Source organism: Rhipicephalus microplus, chromosome 9 (assembly GCF_043290135.1).
Source record: "Rhipicephalus microplus isolate Deutch F79 chromosome 9, USDA_Rmic, whole genome shotgun sequence".
In the NCBI taxonomy this organism is placed as follows: domain Eukaryota; kingdom Metazoa; phylum Arthropoda; class Arachnida; order Ixodida; family Ixodidae; genus Rhipicephalus; species Rhipicephalus microplus.
This window is the reverse complement of record NC_134708.1, coordinates 74,787,081-74,810,317: the sequence shown is the minus strand read 5'-3', so window position 1 is coordinate 74,810,317 and position 23,237 is coordinate 74,787,081. Positions and strand designations below refer to the sequence as shown.

Genomic DNA, 23,237 nt, shown 5'->3' with positions numbered 1-23,237 from the left:
TCAGTGGGGGTTTTGAGAAAGTAGATCCACCACAGACCACCTTGTTCGTATCGAGGCACAGATCAGAGACGCCTTCGTCCATAAACAATATTTTCTCTCTGTGTTCCTCGATATCGAAAAGGCTTATGATACAACATGGGGTTTTGGAATTCTAAGAGACCTGTCCCACCTTGGCGTGCGCGGAAGAATGTTTCACATAATCGAAAGTTACCTGTCAAACCGGGCATTTCATGTCCGAGTGGGCACGGTTCTTTCCCAAACATTTGTCCAGGAAACAGGCGTGCCACAAGGTGGTGTACTTAGCTGCACACTTTTTCTCATCAAAATGAATTCCTTGCACTTGTCCATCCCCCGCAATATGTTCTATTGTACATATGTCGACGACGTCCAGCTTGGCTTCAAGTCGTGCAACTTGGCAATGTGTGAGCGGCAGGTTCAGCTGGGTTTAAACAAGGTCTCCAAATGGGCAGATGAAAACGGATTTCGACTTAACCCACAAAAAAGCACGTGTGTCTTGTTCTTTCGAAAGAGAGGCATGCACTCGGAACCTGACATTCGACTGAATGGGCAACGTCTGTCTGTCAAAGCCGAGCATAAATTCTTAGGCTTAATTAATCTGAGACAACAAGTTGACCTTCGTACCGCACATCAAGTATTTAAAAACAAAATGTTTAAAAGCCATGAATGTTATAAAAGTGTTGTCACGTACTACTTGGGGTAGTGACAGGCAATGCCTCATGAATCTGTATCGAAGCCTCATTCGCACCCGCTTAGATTATGGGGCTGTTGTTTATCAGTCTGCAACTCAAAGTGCTTTGAAGATGCTGGATCCCATGCACCATTTGGGCATCCGCCTTTCTGCGGGTGCTTTTCGCACCAGCCCTGTAGAAAGCCTTTACGTTGAGTCAAATGAATGGTCGCTTCATCTACAGAGAACTTACATGTCCTTTGTATATTTTCTTAAGGTGAAAGCAGACAAGAAGCACCCCTCATACTCTACTATTAATGATCTGTCGAGCTACATTCTGTTTCAAAACAGGCCTTCGATGAGGCAGCCCCTCTCAGTTCGCCTGAAGGGTCTAGCTGAAGAAACTGGAGTGTCACTTGAACACAGTTTAATGGCTCCTGTAGCATACCCGCCACCATAGCAATGGCAGACTATAGACTGCGATGTGTCTTTCCTAGAAGTAACAAAACATGCACCTATTGCCCATATCCGAACATACTTCCTGGAACTTCAACACAAATACACACGTCCTGAGTTCTTTACAGATGCCTCCAAGTCTAACTCCTCTGTGTCCTACGCTGCTGTCGGCCCATCCTTTTCGGATGCTGGCCCTCTACATCCAGGCACAAGTATCTTCACAGCGGAAGCTTACACGATACTTGTGGCAGCTAAACACATCAAACAATTACAAATACAAAAAGCAGTAATTTATACAGACTCCCTCAGTGTGGTAACGGCTCTGCACAGTCTTAAAAAACAAAAAAAACCCGGTCCTCGTTTCACTTTACTCCATTTTATGCACACTCTACACACTCAACCGACATGTTGTTGTGTGCTGGGTGCCAGGGCACCGTGAGATCCAAGGCAACGTGAGGGCGGATCAGCTCGCTGCATCTGTCCACAAAAGCACTGCCCCTACACCCATAATAATCCCGGCCCTTGATCTTAAGCCGTCTCTCAAACGAAACCTCAGGGACTACTGGCAGAGCAAGTGGGATGCACACACACAAAACAAACTACACATTATTAAGCCACACCTTGTTCATTGGATGCCAGTATCAAAATCGCGTCATACAGAGGTAATACTAACGAGACTCGGGATAGGACACACATACACAACACACACACATCTTTTGTCCGGTGGCGATCCACCATTGTGTGACAAAATGTGGTGATGCATCAACAGTCGTTCACGTTTTAATTCAATGTAAACAATTAGAAACTCTACGAAAACAGCATTTTCCATTACCCTACCGACAACATATACCTTTACACCCTGCAATGTTTGTTGGTAGGGAACCGCTTTTTAGTCATAAATCACTGTTAGCGTTTTTAAAAGAAATTCATAATTTTCATATCATATACCCGGGCATCCCGTAGCGCGACCTCTCTAGAGAGGTTTTTGCTGCGGTGGCTACACAGGAAAGCACCTGCCTCACGGCCCTTGGACGCAAGGGTATGAACGAGTGAGGTACTTGTGCTAATGCCATACATGTTGACCATCGTTTTACATTATCACCAACTTTTGTCATCTATTCACACCACACACACATTTCACGCATGGACATGATTTTATTACTTGTATGTTTTTACCCGCTTTACCGCGAGGAATTTTATGGCCCTTATACAGCCACTAATCACAATCATTGTCCACATTCATTGTCCCATGAACTGGCACTCTTTGGCCATCAAATGGCCCTTGCGCCAAAAAACACCATATATCATCATCAATCATTTGACGTAGTGGGAAATATCGTCCTTTAAGGTGATGTTGACTGTGGCCTAGTTGTCCGAGTAGCAATTACAGTAGACCCTCGTTAAACTGGGCATGAAAGTACCAGGTAGGTACATTCCATTTCACAAAAAAGTTTACTGATAGATAACGAGGGGTGCAAATAGCAAGAATGATACCGATCTTGTCAGAACCACTCGTTACACTTAAGCAGCAATTTCATCTAAGAAATATTCGTTTACTGAGTCCACTGAGCGTGGATATGGCTATAACTGAAGAGAGTGGAAACAAAGATATGTGCGTTACTTTGCCCTAAACAATTTTGCTTCTATTTGCGAGTGCTGTACAACAGAGATCACAGGCATAATTTGAATACTGAGAGTTTGGCTCATTGAACTTGAATGACCAATATATGTAACTTTTTTATTATCATGAAAAGAGGCATCTGTTGTTTTATGCACCTCAATACCTAAGCAATGGTCGCTTGACTAAATGTGCACTTGTTGCAGCCACTGGTGTGGAAGGAGCTTATATTGGCCGCCATCGGAGAGCAGTTTGCGGAAGATGTGCGGCCAGGTGAGGAACATTTCTCCTTCGTTTCCCCCTTGCCTTGCGTTAGTGATTTTCTCGAAAACATAAGGGCGTATAGTTTTAAAAGATCTACCAAGAAGGCGATTTTTTTTAAATTTCTACACTAAATATTAACCCTCCACAGTTTGTTTCATTGGTACAGTTGCGCAACAAAGAAAGGTAGAGAAGGCAGACCCACTGCAAGCTTTCAATTAAAGTTTGTTGTGAGCACTTCCTGTTTCCTGCGTGTGTTTATTTAGCATAACATTGCGTTTCTCTCAAAATCACTCTGTTGAAATTTTTTTAATCATGATGTATATTGTCTGGAAAACTATCTGACCGATTACAATGAAATTTTCTCGCATCATAGTGAAATGTCCGGTGAATAGTCTGAAGCTTAATATTTGGAAAATTGTTTTAGCCATACTTCAAAAAAAAAGTTACTAGTTAGATAGTCCCTCTGTGACACCTGACAAGTGAGGGTGAATTTTGTTTTATTCTGAGATGAATGAAACACATTAATCAGCAGGAGCAACACCAGGCAGCGAATGATGGCGATGATGTATGCAGTGAGAAATCCATTAATCGAAAAACTTATTGACGTAATTGTCCTGTCCTCTGGTCTGTCTGCCTGCAGGCGATGACATATGCGGTGTGTCTGTGTGCGTGCGAGATAGGGACGACATAGTGCAGCTGTGGAATGCTGACGCACGTCTCAGCGAAGGTGCCACAGTGTTGTCCCGTGTGCACGCCCTCTTGCCGCCGGGCGTCACCCCAGTGGCGGAATTCTACAAACGTGAGTACACCTTTTTGCGGGGGCTCAAGTCTGCGCGAGACGAAAGAGGATACACGCCGAGCACTGGTGCTTATTGTATAAAGGGACACTAAATTGAAATAATGAATCTGTTCCTATTGATAAGCTGTACTTCAAAGACTTTAAACATGCTAATTTGACCTTCATCGTGTTAATAATACTTGGTAAAATCAAGGTTGTCAATGCTATTTAAAATTTTGTGCCATAATCTCCGTACATCATGTCACGGATTCTTATGTGTACTTTACATGTTTTGGCAACATTGGTCAATGAAATTTTATGTAACTTGGTGCAGTGAAATCTTGGTAGAACGAACTCCACATTAACGAACTTTTCAGATTTACGTACTTTTAAAAAATTCCACGCCGACTGCTAATAGTTTCAATATAAAATTATTTCACTATTGCGTACTTCAGAATACCGTACTTTTTAGAACAATGAGCGGTAATTTATTTCCGCATTAAATAACAATGCCTCAGTACTACGAACTTATGTACTGTAATCTGTCGCGACCACCAGAGCGGTACGCAAGCAGACGACAAAGCTAACGGACGCCTTGGTTCTCGAAAAACGCGCGACGGTGTGGAGGAAAAAAAAAAAAAAACACACGAAATTGCGACTTTTTTTGTTGTTGTTGAAACGCCGATGCTGCAGGTTTACAAGCGAGGCAGAGTGGGAGTTGCGAAGCAGGAAGCATGGGTGCTGAAAACCTGAGACAGCGAGAGAGCAGAAAAAGAAACGCAGGGAATTTTCTTTTATAGCACTTTTTTTCCCTTCGAAAGAGGCGATGACAGCCGTGACACTTTGGTTTTTTCTTCAGAGGCCTTGTTTTTTCAGTCATGTTCATCTCTTTTCGGTGATTTCTCATCGCGTCCGCAAAGCAAGTTGCCGTTCGCGATGCGATGATACTACAAATGAGTTCATCTCTGCTTGCGACGAAGGAGCAGGAGCAGTTTTCGCTAAGTGAGACGACGGATATTCTTCAGCAACTGGAAGGCGAAAAGCAGGCTGTTGTGACCAAAGAACCGAATCGCACCATAGGAATGTGGATGAGTTGGATGGAGGCCTTCGCGCTGCAAAGTTTATGCTGCTCGCGTCAAAAAAAATCGCTGACTTCTTTAAAGTAAATGTGAATTTTTTGGTTTTTACTTGTGGATTTGTTTTTTCTAATGAAAAACGAGTTCAAGGACCCATCGTTGTAAAGGTAAGTCGTTATGGTCGGTGAAAAATAAGAATTTTTGGTTAATTTTCAAGCTTTTACTATAATGACCTTTCAAAATAACGAACAAATTTCTGCCGTCCACTGAAGTTGGTTATACCGAGATTTCACTGTACATAGTAAATCTCTGGCCCTTTCAGTGGACCACATCATTTTTGCCAATTAGGAGCTGCGTAGGCCATTGTGAAAGTAGTCCAAGCCCACGAGGTCCCTGTAGTTTGTGCAGGAATTTTAAGGTGGCACTGCCTCCTACATTTTATATTGCATATTTTCTTGCTTATTATCTTTCGTCTTGCGACAGGCATGGCCTTTTCGGCATATTAAAGAGTAATTGACTAATGCAAGAAAAATACTCTCTTCATGTTCATTTACTTCACACTTCATTTTGCAGACGTACTGCTTAGTGATAGCAAAGCCGGAGCTGTTTAATCGTACCACTTGCAAAATTCGAAACTTGGAGGCGTGCCGAAATTAATCTGTGGAGAATTGCATCCGATGCATTACCCGTGGGGCGTTGACAGGAAACTCGCTGCATCCCCACAGTCGCTGCAGTTTTTCGCTTTAACTGCACGATTTGGTGCTGCAAAACCTTGGAGAAGTGCTTTCAAGAAACTATGAGTTTTGCAGACACACTTTAATCTGAAGGATATAACCTGGATGCATAAGAACTAGGCTTGTACAAATGGTGAATTTTAGGTTTGAAAATAATTCCAAGCAAATAGTGAATTTGGGCCATATTTGTCATGACCCATTTAACCTGACAACATTTTTGAAAATCTGAAACAAGGCCTGTGCAAATATGCCATTCTTTTTGTGCAAATATGACATCAAAGGAAGTGGAAACAACTTTGAATAGTAGCAGGATTCAACTTTGGTAAAATACAAGTGATAACCTGGTAAATGTTACGTTTAAAAATTTACCATACTTTGAGCACATAGGCCGGTATAACAACTTTATGAACTTAAAAAATAATGAAGCAACGTGAGGGTGATATGTGAGGGTGATACCTTGAAATGGGCCTTCGTTGCAGTGCAGATTTCTTTCGTCTAGGCGTTTTCACAGCTTGGCATTCCTTCACTGCAGGGAAACTACCTTCACAAATGGTTGGTTACATGCAGATTAATGTACACTACATTCATTTCGAATACTTTTCAGTAATCTGAATTCGAATCGAAGCGAATACAGTGCTATTCATACGAGCATTCTAATATTTGCACAAGCCTAGTAAAACTCTTCGAAAGCTCCACAAGCACTGTTTTTTCGGTTGCATTTGGGGCTTTCGTCGTTTGACCTCTCTTAATAAGATTTTTTTATCTCCCGAGATAGTTTGACAGTTTTCCGTCTAGTGACTGAACCTGCCACTTCAATTTTGCAATCTTTGATGATACTAGCAAGATTATTATTCATTGTGTCAACGCTAACGAGGGTTATCTCATTTAGTGCCTCGAATCGATTCTGAAGCGAAACTATGAATTCTTGTATTTTTCCTCTCACCGCCAGTTTATTAACTGGCTTCTTGCGTATCAGTTTTCGTTAGATTTTTTAAAATTTAGGTGTATACAAGCTCTTGCCATTCTACGGTCACTGCATGTAACCTTGCCAACTACTTTTACGCCCTGTACAATGTCCAAGTGTGCACACAGAATGAAGTCAATTTCATTTTTACAGTCGAACACCGCTACAAGGAAATTGAAGGGGCGCAGAAAAAATTTCGTTGAAGCAAAAGTTTCATTGCAGTGAAATAGAAAAAAAGCCGATTTGAACTAGCAAAACAAAGGAACGTTTATTTTCAAAATTCGATAAGTGTCCGTTGCTTTTCATTCTATCCCAGCAGCGTCACGACGCGACCCGCCCATGCATAGCGAGCTCGCGGTGAAAAGCATGCTGAAACAATGACTACAACCACTTTTGTGAACGAACCAAACAGTTGCTATAACACGTTAGCACCAGCAGCTATACGCCGTCAAAACACCGAGATAACAGCAGGGTATCGTGGAGCGGTGACTTTTGCCTTATTTTATGTCATTCTTATCATCAATCACTCGGGGCTACCTGACTTTGTTGATAATGCGGACAACAGCCGCTCTGATTAGTTACCACACATGCCAAGGGCCATCAAAATGATAAGCATTGGAATCGGAAAAAGCATCGTTCCGCAGATGCACCCAGCAGCTGCGCGAAGGAAACCATCAATAAGCAACTGAGCTTCAGCTTCGGATCGTCTGCGGCTATACAGTAAACCCAAAGTTTTAACATTTTGATGCATTTTCAGAACCTGAAAACACGTCGACGAAGTCTAAAACATGCGTTGGCAATACCAAGAACCACCGCCGTTCAGCAAGAAAGGGCACCGCCATTGCTCAATAGCGATGGCAATGACACTGCCTTGCTTTTGTCACTGGCAAAAGCAGGGCAGTCTCATTGCCATTGCTATCGAGCAATGGCGGTGCCCTTGCTTCCTAAACAGCGGTAAATTTTGGTGGTGCCAACGCGTGTTTTAGACTTCGTCTACGTATTTCGAGGTTCTGAAAATGCATCAAAATGTTAAATATTTGGTTTACTGTATAGCAATAAATATCTGAGCCTGGAATCGCATCGTGAAATTTTGTTGAAGTGGGCGGCAGAAGAAAAAGTGTTCATTGTGGCGACAATATTTATGCATTGACTCCTATGGACTACTGACAGGGAACCGTGAATTTTTCGTTGTAGCGGGGATTTCATTGAAGCAGCATTCCCTGTAGCAGGGTTCGACTCTAGTTTCGCCATTCGGACTTCACGACATCCACTTAAAGGTTACTCGTTTTCTGAAAAAGGTATTCATAATCCATAAATTATTACGTTCTGCGAACTCTACTAATAACTCCCCTCTGGCATTTCTAGAGCCGATGCCACATTCCTCCACTGCATGGCCTCTGGCCTGTTTTTTTATCTACTTTGGCATCAGTCGCCCATAAGAATAGTATACTGTGTCTTTACTTTAATAATGGCTGACTCTACATCTTCATAAAAGCGTTCAACCAAATGATCATCGGCTTGATATAAGCGCACAAGCTTGTACCACTTTCATCTTGTGCCTTTTGTTAAATTTATTTATAATACTTGCCACCCTCTGACTGATGCTATAGTATTCTTCTATGTTGCCAGCGATACCCTTGAGTATGAGAAACACGACTCCCAGTTATTTTGGGTCAACTAATCCACGGTGGCATAAGACATGTCCATTTTTGAGCACTGTATAAGTCTCACGTGTCCTCCTTACTTCGCTGAGCCCTATTACATCCCATTTAACACTCTCAAATTCCTCGAATAGCATAGCTAGACTAGCCTCACTAGATAGCGTCCTGGTGTTGAAGGTAGCCATGTTCAGATTCCAATGGTGGCCTGTCCGTACCCAGGGATTCTCAGCACCCTCCGCTGCGTCACAGGTCTGGCCGCCGCCTTGGACAATCGCTTCGCAGCTGCTAGGAACTGAGGGCCAAAGGTTAATTGCTGTGTTCATGGGAGTTTGTGGCCAGGTACTGCACCAGGGTGGCCAATCCTGCTCTGATGAAGGTGTGCATTACCGGCAGATGGTTGCCAGTGAGGCCGCACCCCAGACCTCTTTTCTTTGACAGAATAGAGCTAGTGGAGCTCTCGAAGTTAATCAATAGGCGGAAAGTAGCCGACCTCAGGAGGTATAACATGGAAAGAATTGAGCAGGCTGTAAAAAGTGGCAGAAGCCTAAAAGCCGCGAAGGCAGACTTGTGCATAGGCAAGGAAGGCAATGTCATAACCAATATGGATAGGATGGTCGAGATTGTGGAGGAGTTCTACAGAAAGCTTTGCAAAAGTAAAAAAAAAAAAAAAAACCTGGATGGTATTGTGAGAAACCATTATAGTCCAAGAGAACTTGACATCCTACCTGTGTAACGACAGGAGATGTGAGGAAAGCCCTAGAAGGAACACAAAGAGGCAAAGCCGCTGATGATGATAAAGTAACAACGGACCTCCTAAAAGATGGCGGAGAAATTGTGTTAGAAAAATTAGCCACCGTATTTACAAAGTGTCTCTTGCCAAAATCATCTTAATCCATAAGAAAGGAGACATCAAGAACATAAAAAATTACACACCAACCAGCTTACTCTTCGTTATTAGCCACCGTATTTACAAAGTGTCTCTTGACGGGAAGGGTACCAGAATCTTGGAAGAACGCCAAAATCATCTTAATCCATAGGAAAGGAGACATCAAGAACATGAAAAATTACACACCGACCAGCTTACTCTTCGTTGTCTACAAACAATTTACAAAAATAGTAGCTAATAGAATGAAGGCGATATTAGAGTTCAGTCAGCCAAAAGACCAAGCAGGATTTTGTACCGGCTACTCCACAATAGACCATATTCATACTATAAATTGAGTAATTGAGAAATGTGCTCATTACAACCATTCTCTATACATAGCTTTCATAGATTATGAAAAGGCATTTGACTGAGTCGAGACATCAGCAGTAATGCAGGCACTAAGGAATCGAGGTATCAAATAAACCAACATAAACATACTGGAAAAAAGCTACAGAGCATCCACAGCCACCATAATACATTGGTAACAATAAAACAAGAACGGAAATCAAAAAATGAAACAAACATAGGCATACACAAGAAAATAGCTTGTTGATAGGTTCACAAAATTTTACTACACCATACATGCGAAGTCTGCCAGCAGTGGTCATAACCGAGCACTATGTACAAGGATACACAGCTGGACATAAGGAGAATATTTCGTACATAAATGACACAAAAATAAAAACAGAATGCTTAAGAATAATTTCAGAGTCATGAACAGATAGAATGTGAAGACATGCATATATTTCCTTAATTTCGTGCAAGGTTATTCTGAAATTAATCTGCACTGGCGCTTTCTCGTGTTAGTAGCGGCAATTCATTCCATTCTGTTACGGTTCTTGAGAAGAAAGAAAACGCGTAGCTGTTTATGTGCATCTGAGGCACTTCGAAGGTACCCTCCGCCCCTCTTTGCAGTACTTTACCTTCTCGTGCTTTCAAGTACTGGTAACTATAGATGTTGAGTTTGTTTTTAGTGAGATAATAAAAAAAAAAAACTTTAGCCTTGCTATGCGCCTGCGTTCAGCAAGCGTGGGCAAGTTGAGCATTTCAGAATCTGTACAAGAGTATTTTGATAGGATGAACCTTGCGGCTCGACGCTTCCAATCTCTGAATTAAACCAGACTAATAAGAGTCCCAGATTATGCTAGCATACTCTAGCGTGGGCCGTACATAGGTTAAATAAGCAGTTAGCTTAACTGACTGTGAGACTAAATGCAGTTTTCTTCGCAAGAACCAGAGTTTCTTTTCTGCAGTTTCACATACTTTTGCAACATGATAGGACCAGCCTAAATTCTTGGAATTGTTTACGCCTAAGTATTTCAGCACATCGACCATAGAAAGTACCGATGAATTCACGGCGTAATTGAAGTCAAGGACATTATTCACTTTATTCGTTACGTGCAATCATAAGTTTTATTCTCATTTATTTTTATTTTCTATTTGTCACACCATTTTTCTACTGCTCTCAGAGCATCACTGAGCAATTGTTGATCTTCCGGACTATTAATTTCTTTGTACAGAAGACAATCATCACCAAAAAGTCGCACCGAGATTCTTTCATCTATTTCAGAGGCAATATCATTATTATAAACCAAGAATAGCACACGGCCTAACACAGACCCCTGTTGAACACCTGACGTCACATTCAATGGTTTTGATTTATTATGTTCCACTTCTACGTATTGCGTTCTGCCCTGAAGGTTCGCGGTTATCCATTTCACTATTTCCTCATTTATTCCCATAACTCTTAGCTTCACAAGCAATTCTGCATGTAGCACTCTATCGAATGCTTTCGACAAATCAAGACATGTGGCATCTATCTGTTTTTTTACGTCTCGGTTCAAGGCAAAGTCATTAACTGTTTCAAGAAGCTGTGTTGTTGTTGTTGCGACCTGGGTCCTGCGGGTCTCAGTTTGGTAGCGGGCCCCGTCCTAGGACCCATCGTTGAACCAAACTGATCAGGCGCTCGTAAAAACGACAACAGTTTATTTACATGATTAGTAACTGAGAATTAGAAAAGAGAACGAGAAGTCAAAACTATACATGAGAACTGTTAGACTGTAGAACTTCAAATACACGCAAGTCTTCGGCCTATATAGCGCCTCGTTGCCAACCCTGGGCGCATTGTTCGCGGTTTTTGCCAATGAGGCGCCCCATGGTCTAGGTGCTCCACCCATGAAGGAGAGGAAAGACACCACACAATGCATGCGGAGAGGGCACAGTCCACACGATGCCCAAATATGGTCACCAAAGCACTGCACCGACGTATTCGCACACGTCACCAAGTTTCGCGCACGTCCGATGACATTGGCTTCCAAGATTCTTCTGGAAGCTGGGTGAGGTTCGAAAAACCGGCTGCCAGTACACGTGTCAAATTTGCCTGACTGTTTGGGGAGGACAATGTAGCGGTGGGCCCGCATATCGTCAAAATATGCCACCCCATTCAGCCGATCCTATGAAGAAGGGGGGGGGGGGGGGAAGGAGGAGTAGTCAACTAATCCCTCGTCCCGGAGGCGGGCTCCGGCAACGGCGGCAGCAGATAGCGCATTATCCTTTTCTTCACCTCCACGTTCCATTCCTGGTTGTTTGCTAGAAGCTGTGGCTTAGCTGCACATATCCCGGGGCTCTGCTTGTCCTCGCAAGATGCAGCCACAACCAATTTGGATTTAGCTTTCTGCCTGAACTGCAAATACCATGCTGGTTCCGAGATTTCCAGATCCTCGGTGACCTCGAAAATGGCCCAGCTGCCTCCTTGTCTGCCTCGAAAGCCTTGCTCGCAGCAAACACAATGGCCTTTCTTGAGACGAGCTCACAATGGCCTCTCTTGGCTCGTGCGTTTTCTTTGCGCGAACCAGTCCCGAACCCCCCGTTCAGGTTTTGCCGAGAGGAAATCAACCCGTCTTGACGGCACACCCTTGCTTGGAATGCGTCGAAATATTTTCGTCCCATTCACAAAGGCCGAAAAACTTCAGTAATGAAGACGGTCGTAACATTGTGAAAAGGCGCTGTCTGAATCCATGTTGATTGGGGCAAAAATTCGTTGGCATTGTAGATGTACGCGTAAATTGACTTGGGATACAATGTGCTCCAGGAGCTTACAGCACAAGCAGGTTGATATTGGACGATAGTTTTCAATTACCCCCTTATCACCAGATTTATGCACAGGTATAACTCTAGTCTTAAACCAATCATCGGGGATTTGGCATTTTGCAAGTGATGCATCAAATATAAACTTTATATAATGAGCAACCCATTCTGCGTACCTGTGGAGAAATTCGTTTGGTATGTCATCAGGGCCTACAGATTTTTTTATGTCCATGTTCAGTAGCAGGGCTGCAATTCTCTCATATGAGGCTTCAACATCTGGCATTATTTCTGAGTGAGACAATGGAGACAAAAAAAACTCCTCATTAGAGTGCGATAGAGTTGAAAACACTAACCGAAAGAATTCGTTGTAAGAAGCAGCAGTCTTTGCAGGGTCAGTAACCATAATGTTATCCACTATAATGCTGAGTGACTCGTCATCTTTTTTTGACATGTGACGCCAAAATTTATCAGGAGACGTCAAAAGCTCTGTCAGTATTTCCTTGTAATATCTGTTATTGGCATGAGTATTCATAGAACGCAGTTGCGCTGATAAATCAGCTATTTTTGCGTGGTCTTTAGTTACTTTTTGTCTCTGGCCGCTAATTTGGCGTTTCAGTTGGATCATTTCCCTGTTTATCCAGGGGTTCCGTTTAGCTTTATTTCTTTTCCTAAATGGTACAAAATTTTCGATACAATGAAAGGCAGTACACTTAAATGATTCCCACATTGCATTGATGTCCACTTGAAAATCAAAACTATTCAGAGCAAATCACAAATAGTCAATTATACTTTAGTCGTCAGCCTCATAAAAGTTGGGAACATTTGTAATGGCCTCTTTCTGTGTTGAAATTCTTTCGATGGAAAGCACCTAAGTAACCTGCGATTCGCTGATGACATTGCCTTGATGAGTAACTCAGAGGACGAATTACAGTTCATGATTACTGAACTGGACACGGAAAGCAGAAAAGTAGGTCTGAAATTCATATCCACAAAACTAAAGTAATGTGGAACAATCTCGGCAGAAAACAGCACTTTGTGATACGTGGAGAGACGCTGAAAGTTGTACAAGAATATGTCTACTTAGGACAGGTGATAACCGCGGTACCGAACCATGAGATTGAAGTAACTTGAAGTATAAGAATGTGGCGGAGCACATTTGGCAAGCACTCTCAAATCATGACTGGTAGATTGCCACTATCCCTCAAGAGGAAGGTATATAACAGCTGCATCTTGCCAGTACTTACCTACGGAGCAGAAACCTGGAGGCTTACAGAGAGGGTTCACCTTAAATTGAGGACAACACAACGAGCGATGGAAAGGAAAATCATAGGTGCAACTTTAAAAGACAAGAAGAGAGCAGAGTGGGTCAGGGAACAAACCGGGGTTAAGGATATCGTATTTGAAATCAAGAAAAAGAAATGTACATGGGCCGGACATGTAGCATGTAGGCAGGATAACCAGTGGCCATTAAAGGTAACTGACTGGATACCCAGAGAAGGCAAACGCATGAAGGGGAGTCAGAAAGTTAGGTGGGTTGATGAGAGTTAAAAAGTTTGCGGCTATAACGTGGCAACAGAAAGCACAAGACATGGTTTATTGGCGAATCATGGGAGAAGCCTTCGCCCTGCAGTGGGCGTAGTCAGGCTGATGATGATGTGTAAGGACCCTACTGACATTATCAATGGCACTTCCCTTGCAGACTCGAGCATCGAAAATGCAAAAATACCATGTATTAGCTTATTTTCTTGTCTACAGATAGTGTAACGATCGGCAAATCTCGGCAATTTCTTCTAGCGTTGTGTCTGGATTTTGATACATGAAGCCGATGAGGCGTTTTTCAGCTCATACGCCTAAAGAGCTCTGGATAATGCGACTGTAGTTCGCTTAGTGTTTGACTTGGTTATAGTTCAGCATGGCGGGCTTGGATCTGTAGTTTCTGGTAGGCCGTTCCAGTTTTATCGTCGCACGATTGCGAACCGTGCTGTTACCGATAAGGCAGTCATTGATCTCGTCAAGGGTAGACGAGACCGCTCCATTTGTCAGGTTGGTGGGCAATATCCTAATGGGCTACCCAATTGCTGGTATTGTTGCTACACCTTTTCTTCACCTCACATTGTCACGATTGCCAACATTAATAATTGCGAATTTTGTTGTTTTCCCTGCCTTGCGCGTTTACACTAGAGCGACACCAGACACACACACAGTAGGGCATCGAGTCACCACTGAATCGTCTGTTCACACTAAACTAACGATAATGTCTTGAAAGACAGCATGTCGTCGCAGTGTAACATGATAGAGGACAGACCAAAAGCGCCAGTAAAACCCATTGACGGACTTGTTGGCAGGTCATTGAAAGATCCATGCCTGACCGAAAATTTGCCGATACCGTTCCTTTGAACAACGAAGGGGGAGATTTGGAAAGCAGATGAGAACGCCTCGCACGAGACCCTGTAGCTTCTTATTGGTCATCTTGCGCACCCCACGAATGTCTTTTTTTTTCGTTTTTCCTTCATTCGTCCCCACCCGGGTCTCTCGACACCTTCGGGGATGGCGGGGTTGCGCCACGTAGCTCGAGAGGAATAGAAGAGGAGGGAGGACAGCTGAAAATGAGGAGCTGGTGGTGCCTTGTTCTCAATTTCTGCGCGCAAATTCAGTCAATGCACGGCACATGCCTCCAGTGTGACTGGGTAGTTGGCCAATGAAACGCTGTGAGCACGACAAGGCACAGATGAAGTCTTCCACGGACCTTTGGCAAACTGTTGACGTAGCTTTAGTGTAAGTAGGACGATGACGATACCAAAGGCGCTCCCAAAGATAGTCGGCAGGCCAAAATTGATGTCGTGTCACTCTAGTGTAAGTGCGTCTTGAAACATTGGCAAGTTAGTTTGTACTATGAGAAGACTCGTGCCAGACTCTTCGTCTCGTCATATTCAGTGTTTTACTTTTTTTTTTTTGAAGCTCTGTATATCACCTACAGATGATAATTCTGATAGTCTGTCTGTAAGTGCGTCTAATGTGTACAACTTTATTTTTGAGTACTTCATATTCTATCGAAAGAAAAAAAAGGTAATATTTTCACTTGTGTGCTGCTTGGCAATTAATTTTAATGAATGTTTACTTACAGATATATTTGTTCTAATGTCCATGTTTTATTTTTTTTTATAAAAACAGTCGGGAAGGCCCAGAAGCACGCAGGCGAGTTGTTATAGCTTCTCTGCAACACTTTTCCAAGTAATGATCGAATGGCTTCATTGAAGTTGTTTAGTGCCTTCCAAGCCAACGGCCACAAAAATTTTAAGAATCCATCAAGTGCCAGGGTAGCTTCAGAGATTAGTCGCGCGCTTTGAGTGCAGTATCTCTCTTTTCGTACCAGTGAGCGCATTGGAAGCCACGTAGGGAGGGTTGAATAGAGGGCAAAAGCTACTTTTTTTGTTGGCATTCGTTGTGACCTGCAGCGTTTTTTTGTTACTTTGAATGCCTTACTTTCTGTGCGATAGTGAGTCAGTGGGAAGGCATGCCATGCCATCCTTCGGGTCCATAATGAGAGATATTAGGCTTACTTTGAGAATCAATTGCACGTTCCAGGCTGCAAGTTGCTCTGTAATGTTTGGCTCGCATGTTCGCGGGAGCCTCAGCTACCAAAGGGCTGCGCTTTCTGACCACGCTGGAAAAGTGCTGCAGGGTTCCTTCAACAATTGTATTCATTTCAAGTAGACAAACGTTATATAACTTTGACGTGGCACCTGGAGCAGGGCTCTTTGAATGGTTCATTGAATATGGGAGTGCCCTCGGCAACGTTATCCTCTGCCGCAACATGCTGCACAATGAATGATCTATGCATACTGCACGGAAGAGAACAAGGACGATAAGCATACGAGATGAGAGGTGGACTCGACAAGCAGTCGTCGTCTCTTCTCGTATGCTTGTCGTCGTTGCAGTTTTCTGTGTATTATACATCGATTATGAATCAACTAGCTCGATCGTCCGCTTTGATGTAGAAATAAGCTAAGCGAGTGCTAGTTGTCTTCTTTAGAACAATTTATGGATGTGCAAATTCCATTTCCATGCGATTCAAGTTGCATACAGTGCATGACAAGACTTGAAAGATTACTCATAGCTAACCATCCTTATTTCAAAAGACGTGATGGCATTGTTGGCAAGCCATGTACGAGTAGTCTTTTAAGTTTTTAGGTTTTAATTAGACAGGTGTAGTTTGTCGGATAGTGACCAAACTTTTGTATGATGGAGAAACCTCGATCATCCATTATTTTTTTTCTCAAGTTTGACTTTGTTTACATTCTCATTTTTAGCCTACCACGTTTCAATTGACTATCTTGTTTTTTTTTTCGTACTGATTGGAAGGAGCATGCCCAGTGCCCTATTTTAACATGTTGCTAATTGATAAGTTGTCTTTCAGTGCAATTCGACACTTGCCATGGGCACCTACATAATCAGATATGTTGTTGGCCCTGTTTTTTGTTAGGACATAGCTGTTGTGGGTTATTACTGGCTACTTCTGTGTGCAAGGCTTCTTGACAGTGGTAATGTGATGCTATAGAAAGGCTCCTTTGTCCAATAATGCCGAATTGGTAGTTTAGCACTGGTTCTTTTCCACTGTCTTTCATGCTGGTTAAATTCGAAATGAACAGAATTTTTTTTTTTTGCTTACTGTTTTTCTGCACTTAACGTGAATTATGAGCTCAAGAATGATGAAAACAGTTGGTGAATTTGTACTCAAGTCTTAGGCCCCCTCTGAGGACAATTCTTTAGATTTGCAAATATGAAAACTACAGTAGATGCCATCAGAATATATGAAATCATCGTAATTGGCACGATGATTTGTTATAATGTTATGGGCATGCAGCTCCTTAGACTGTTCACAGCTTTATCGTGCTGTGAACAGTCTAAAGAACTGGGTGCCAATAACATAATAGTTTCCCAAGCTTAACTAGAGGGTCCAGTCTCGGCACTTGCCAGCTTCAAAGGCACTTGTGGTTTTGTTCCGAATGTAAGAGTGTACTATTGTGAACTTCCGTGAGCCGTTTTGAATTGGTAGGCCTAAAGCGTTAAGGTTTGAAAGTGTTGCAGAATGGCTGAACCTTGACACAGCAGCTCCAGGCCTTGCAAAGGCTAAAGAACAAAGATTAGACCAATCCGTGTGCTGTTCATTGTTCCTATACTAGCTGAAGCGCTTTGTGTGTGCCCATTGCCAGAGTTTCCTCTAGGGTATTTATAGAAACTAAATGCGTAACATATTACTTGTAAGCCATACAGTGATGTGTAGTATGATGCAAGATGTTGCACAGCTTTACCAGACTTCACAAATTTCTAGGCCTCTGTTAGGATGTGCAGGTGACAGAACAGCTATAAAACGAGCTACTTCTGCTGTCACATAAAGCTTCATCGACTGCACAAAGTATTAATGGCACCTGTTATGAATTCTTGATGCTTGTTAAACATGCGGCTGGACAATATGGGAGAGTTGTTGGTTGATTTCAGCACCAACTACAAACAGGGTAGCACCAACTCGTAAACAAACACTTCGTTTATTCTTTTTCTGTAACAGGCAGCCACATAGTGGCGAAACAAACTTACGAGTATCAGTTTTCCACACAACCTAAGAGAGGGGTACAATCCTCGGTCATGACGCCCACTCGCACGTTGTTGCAAAAACAGTTCGTGGCACTGAAAGTTCATAACATTTCCGTGCGCCAGTCACTTTATCCTAATTTTTTGCGAATTCCAGCGCTGTCCACACATCTTAACGGCCGGGTTTTCTGGACGAATATTAGGGGGCCCCCTCAGGAGGCCATTTCGCTCACCGCTGGGTCGCCGGGTTCGGATCCCGTAGTCGCCTGCGTGCAGATGTCAGTTGCGTCGGCCGTTAACATTCGAACCCGGCGCGGTTCTTGGCCGGTATCGCCGGCGCCAGCTGAAATCGTCGCGTCGTTGTCGGGAGCAGCTCCTTCCACTGTGGAGTCCTCGCTAGGCTTACTACTCGCAAGTGTCGTTGTCGTGTGCGAGGCCGCGGTTGTGCCCTCATCGCGTTCCTCCTCGTCTTGGGGCGAGCTGCCGGAAGACTTCTCGTTAGTTTCGCGGCTTACAGCGTCGGGATCGTTGCCGGGGGCTATCTCCGTTGCTGTGGGCTTATCCGTCTCCTCCGAAGTCGTCGCGTCCTCCGACGCTCGGCTGTTGTCGTCGGTCTCTTGTTCTTCATCTTCGGACGACGAACTGTCCGCCGCGCCACTGCCGGTCGACGTCTTGCCCGAAGTCCTACGCTCCTTCGCCTTCTGCTTCCGACGCAGCCGCTTAGCCCTTTTCTTGGCAGTCCTCTCCTCGGCTTCGCGGCGATTTCGCTCGACCCGCTCGCGGAACTCGGCGTCTAGCTGGTCCTCGTGCGCGCGCTGGTCGATGTACTTTTGACGAGCGTACTCCTTGCGTCGCAAGTGTCGGTAGACGTGAAACTCGCCTGACCCGGCCCCCGCGCTCGAGCCCATCACGTTCCGCACGAACTCGGGAGCGTCGTGCGGCGCCCGGGGCTTGGCGGGCTCCGGTATGACGACGGGGCGGTCGGGGTGCTCCATGAGTCGCTCGAGCTTGAGCCGCTGTACGTCGTAGGCGTTCTTGGGCACCACGACAGGGGCTGTAGGACGCGCCGCTTTCTTTGGCGGCTTCTGCGTCGTCGGCACCCCGAGATTTCCGCTCTCGGCGTCGCCCATCGTGTGCGCTTGAGCGGTCTTGTGAAGACGACAACAGCCGAACGGTGTTTGTCTCGGTGCCACTGATTCCCTTTTGTCTTGAGGTTGAAGACAAACGACGAACTGGCCGGAGTTGGGGAAGTTCGAGGCGCTTGCACGTGCACAACGCGACTTCTCGACGACGAGCTGTGACAAATTGACCAAAAAAATAACATGCCACAGGAAGTAGGTGGCGCAGCGCGCGTGGGGTTTCGCGGTTTCGGTTTCGTTTCTCCAGGCGTTGCCCCCTCGGTTCCGTTTCTTTGCTCTCGTTTTCAAGCACCGTTTCATTCGTCTTCGTACCTTTTGCGAATAAATTAGTGTACCTACATACCGTCCATTGAAGAGTGTCATTTTCTTTTGTTTTTCCTCTTTTAATTTTTAAAATTCCCTTTTGCGGAGGCCAACAGCCCGATAAATGGCAGTATACATGCAGGATTTCTTGTAATTGTTTCATTTTTTAAAATGAATTGTGCTTGATTTTAGCATGGCCTTATCGTCTAAATATGGAAATGCACGATACTTCTACAAAGCGTGTTGCGCAGTGACAGGAAAATTTCATTTGAAGTATTTTATAAATGGAATTGCTGAAAGTGTGCAGTCTTGAACACTGAACTGCCGTGCGATTTGAGTACAAAACCAAATAAGCTGCTTCAATGCGGAATAAGTAAAATTTGCTCTTGCTATTTCATGATTCAAGATTTGTGTTCATGGTGTGGCCATTTCTCAATTTTGCTGCGTGCTATTTTATGTGTTCAAAAATTATCTGTTTCAAAGCAAAATAAATATTTTAACTTATATTTATGGTAGTGTATGCACAGTATACGAACGGTTGTTTGGAAAAAGGGGCAGGGAAAATTGTTCCATGAAAAGTTTTTGCTACAGTAATCAAGCATGCAGATTTCTTCTGTCATTTCACATGTAAAGCAGCACAATGTTCAAGAATAGCGTAGAGGCTTGTAGCCACAATTGTAGAAAGTGCCAAGGTTCTCGTGCACCTTGTTCATATATTTCAGTGCTCATGCACATCTTGCAGTGCTCATTTTATGGTGATGGCAATTATATGTACAGACTCAGCTGGTTTTTGCCGCCACCGTCATTCACGTATATGTATATGTATGTATGTATATATATAGGGAATGATGCGCCAGCCTCCTCTTTCTGCGGAGTGAACATCGCCGTTCTGGCCGGGGTCGTCTGCGCGTGCGCTTATCTAGTGAGCTAAAAGGAGGGGGGAGGGGGGCTTATGGTTGCCGCGCTATCGAGGCAACGATCAGCGCGCGCATTGTGCCCCACAGCATGCAGGGGCTGCGCTCTCAACACGAAAAAAATGGTACCAAAAGCGTACCTGGAGTGACCGTGTTCTCTTACGATACGTTTACACTAGAGAGACAGATTTTGGTCTGCCGACTGTCTTTGGGAGCGTCTTTTGTCTTGTCGTCATCATAATTACACTTCAACGACACAACCAGTTCACCGATAGTCTCTGGAAGACTCCGTCTGTGCGTTGTCGTGCTCACAGTCTTTCATTGGCCAATTCTGTAGTCGCACTTGAGGCACACGCAGTTACACCGTCTAAATTTGCACACCTGCACCTCATTTACAGACATGCTCCCTGCTTGGCCATTGTCCCTCTTCGGTTATGCCGCGCAGTCTCCGCCATAATCTATGGCGTCTAAGGACTGGGATGGGGATACACAAAAGGGAAGCCAAGAAAATACTTCTGTGAGGTGCCCGAGATGCCTATTAAAACCCTGCGGAAGCCTCGGAGGGGGCATTGTTATTTCCCCCTTCGTGTGTGTTCCCCCTTCGTGGTCCTTTGAAGCTAGGACATGGGCGAATTTTCACTCAGGCGCAGATCTCCCGATGCCAGTTCTGCTGATACGTTTTGTTGCTGTTTTCGGTCTGTCATTATGTTGCACTAGGATGACATGCTGTCTTTTGCGGTGTCGTCAGCCTAGTGTGACCATGTGGTCTGGCGATTTCGTCGGCGGGCGACTGGTCGCTGGATGGTCTGGGTTTGCCTCTTGTCTTCGTCGGGGTCGTGTCAGTTTTGTGTCGCTCTAGTGTAAGCGCCTTTGCACCAGCATTTTGTAGAGTTACGCGAGATCTGATGCTAGCCTTGCTTCGCAAAACATTCGTATATGTTGCTATGGCACTTATGGCTTTGCCCTTTTGGGGCAACTGTGACATTTATTTTTCACTGCACGCAACAGTGCCTGGCCATGGTTATCTTCACTATACTTAGGGAAGAAGAGTCACCTGTTCAATGACATTGCCTATTGGTTACATAAAATCTGTCATTATTTGTCACTTATTTAAAGGCTAGCAATGCATTCACACTTCTTGTTTTCTCCAGCATACTTCGGTGGCCACTATCAAACTTGTTTTCTCCAGCATACCTCGGTGGCCACTATCAAAAGGAACTTTCAGAATTCAATAATTTGTGCAGGGCGGCCTTCATTATGCAAAGCAGTTCTGGAACTTCTGCAATGGCTTCTGCAGTGCTGTGGCCATATTGCCATTAATTAAATTGAATTGTGATGTACAGCACCGCAAACTGGTACTATGACATAAGCTGTAATGTACATCTGCCAGTGAAGCATACAAAAATTAAGTTTGCTTACTTTATGTGCTAAAGGTGTGATCACAACAACATTACGGTCTCATTTGAAAAGAGCCTTAACTCATACTTTAGTGGCCTGCTTCGGCATTCCAACATGTTTCTTGTGTCACTGAGGTAAACGCAAATGGAATTATGAAAAGTTATGCTTCGTAATAATACAATGGATGCCATTTTCACAACTTTGATAAGCGGTTAGCTGATATCCCAACGGTTACATGTCTCCAAATAGTGAATGTTCCAGTTTACCCTGCCCTGCAAGCTGCTTGTACAGTGCCTCAATTCACTGAACTGCAGTGGCAAGCTTATCAAGCTAATACTCCCATTTTTTAAATTGTATGACTGGCCTTATATACAGGAAGCTACAACAGCTCTTTATAAATCATAAAAAAATCGCAAGACTATATGCATTTCAACTGATGTAATGATTCTCCCCCACCCCCCTACCAAAAGCTTTCTACACCTAATGGTGTTTAGCACTGCCGCCAAGGTCGGAGGCATTACAAGCCTCCTGCATTTCACCTATATTGTTTAAAAGGCTATTAATAAAAACATGCTCCGCCCCCAGTACTGCAGTGCACCTGTTATTTATTGGTGCAACAGAGCATTCATTGGCGATTTCTGTTCTGACAATAAGCACTTTTTCACTGGTGATGAAAATGCTACGCGTATTATAAATGGAAAGTTCATCATCCTTTCTTAGAACGTTACCGGAACTTTTGATGAAATTCGCCAAAAAGTCAGATTTTTTCAAAGAAGAACTAATGAAGTGAACACATGTCTGTACGGGCAAGTCATACGCTTTAGTTAAATCAGTTAAATCTGCCTGACGTCACACAAATAACCAGTCACAATTCAGTGGGACGTTTATGCAAATTCTGCCTGAGTGGGATGATGGCCGCTGTGGGTGAGCTTGAATTTTTTTCTTGGGCTGTGACCAATCATAGTTTAACGCTGCCTTCATGATGCATCCACCAACCTGGCAACAATTCGGTCTGATGACATCCCATTATGTCACAAGACTTTGTCAAAAGTTTGTTTTATATTCATAATGATGTCATGTGATAATGTAACTATATAACAACACCTAGCGTCACTTACTTTAATGCTGACACGTAGAGACACTGATCTTCAACATTCGTCTTTGATGAGGCATCTAAGGCAAAAGGTGCCTCATGTCAGATCACGAGTTCCTGCAGCTACCCAGTTTATTAATGGTTGTGCAAATCACAGGCTCAATGCGAAGTCGGAAAAGTTTCTGAAATGACTGAAAAAGCAAAAAGAAGCTTACCATTTTCTTTACTTTTTATTCATTAATTTATTAAGAACACTCACAAAACTGTCCAAGGAGACATGGCTAAAGGCAAACATTGCCTGACTGGGTTGCGCCACCCACACAGCAACAGCAGCAGGAAAAGACATTTACAAATATAAAAGTGTACATGAAGATCAAATACTACTTCTCGGATCAATGGTACAGTCATAAAGCACTAAGAAAAAAAAAGAACATAATCACATTTCTAACTTTTGAAAAATATGCACAAACAACCCTCGAGCAGAAAATAAAAATTGCATTATATGTACTAATCCACACACACACACACAAAAAAAGGGGCTCCCAAGCCA

The 23,237-nt window shown here is 43.7% G+C and overlaps 2 protein-coding genes across 2 annotated transcripts in view; one reads left to right on the top strand and one right to left on the bottom strand.

Moving 5' to 3' along the window:
- LOC119163219 (eukaryotic translation initiation factor 4E type 3) overlaps nt 1-23,237 on the top strand; it is a 40,761-nt gene that overhangs the window by 16,684 nt on the left and 840 nt on the right. Inside the window, exons 4-5 of the mRNA XM_037415174.2 lie at nt 2,969-3,035; nt 3,667-3,825. Of these exons, the coding sequence (XP_037271071.2) occupies nt 2,969-3,035; nt 3,667-3,825 (226 nt within the window). The remainder of the gene's footprint in view (nt 1-2,968; nt 3,036-3,666; nt 3,826-23,237) is intronic.
- On the bottom strand, nt 17,779-19,167 carry LOC119163218 (uncharacterized). The gene has a single exon (XM_037415173.2). It carries the CDS (start codon nt 18,968-18,970, stop codon nt 18,053-18,055), a length of 918 nt encoding a protein of 305 aa, XP_037271070.2. The 5' UTR covers nt 18,971-19,167; the 3' UTR covers nt 17,779-18,052.

Coding starts and splice junctions, on each gene's coding strand:
- LOC119163218 (XM_037415173.2), bottom strand. CDS start 18,970: ATGGGCGACGCCGAGAGCGGAAATCTCGGGGTGCCGACGACGCAGAAG.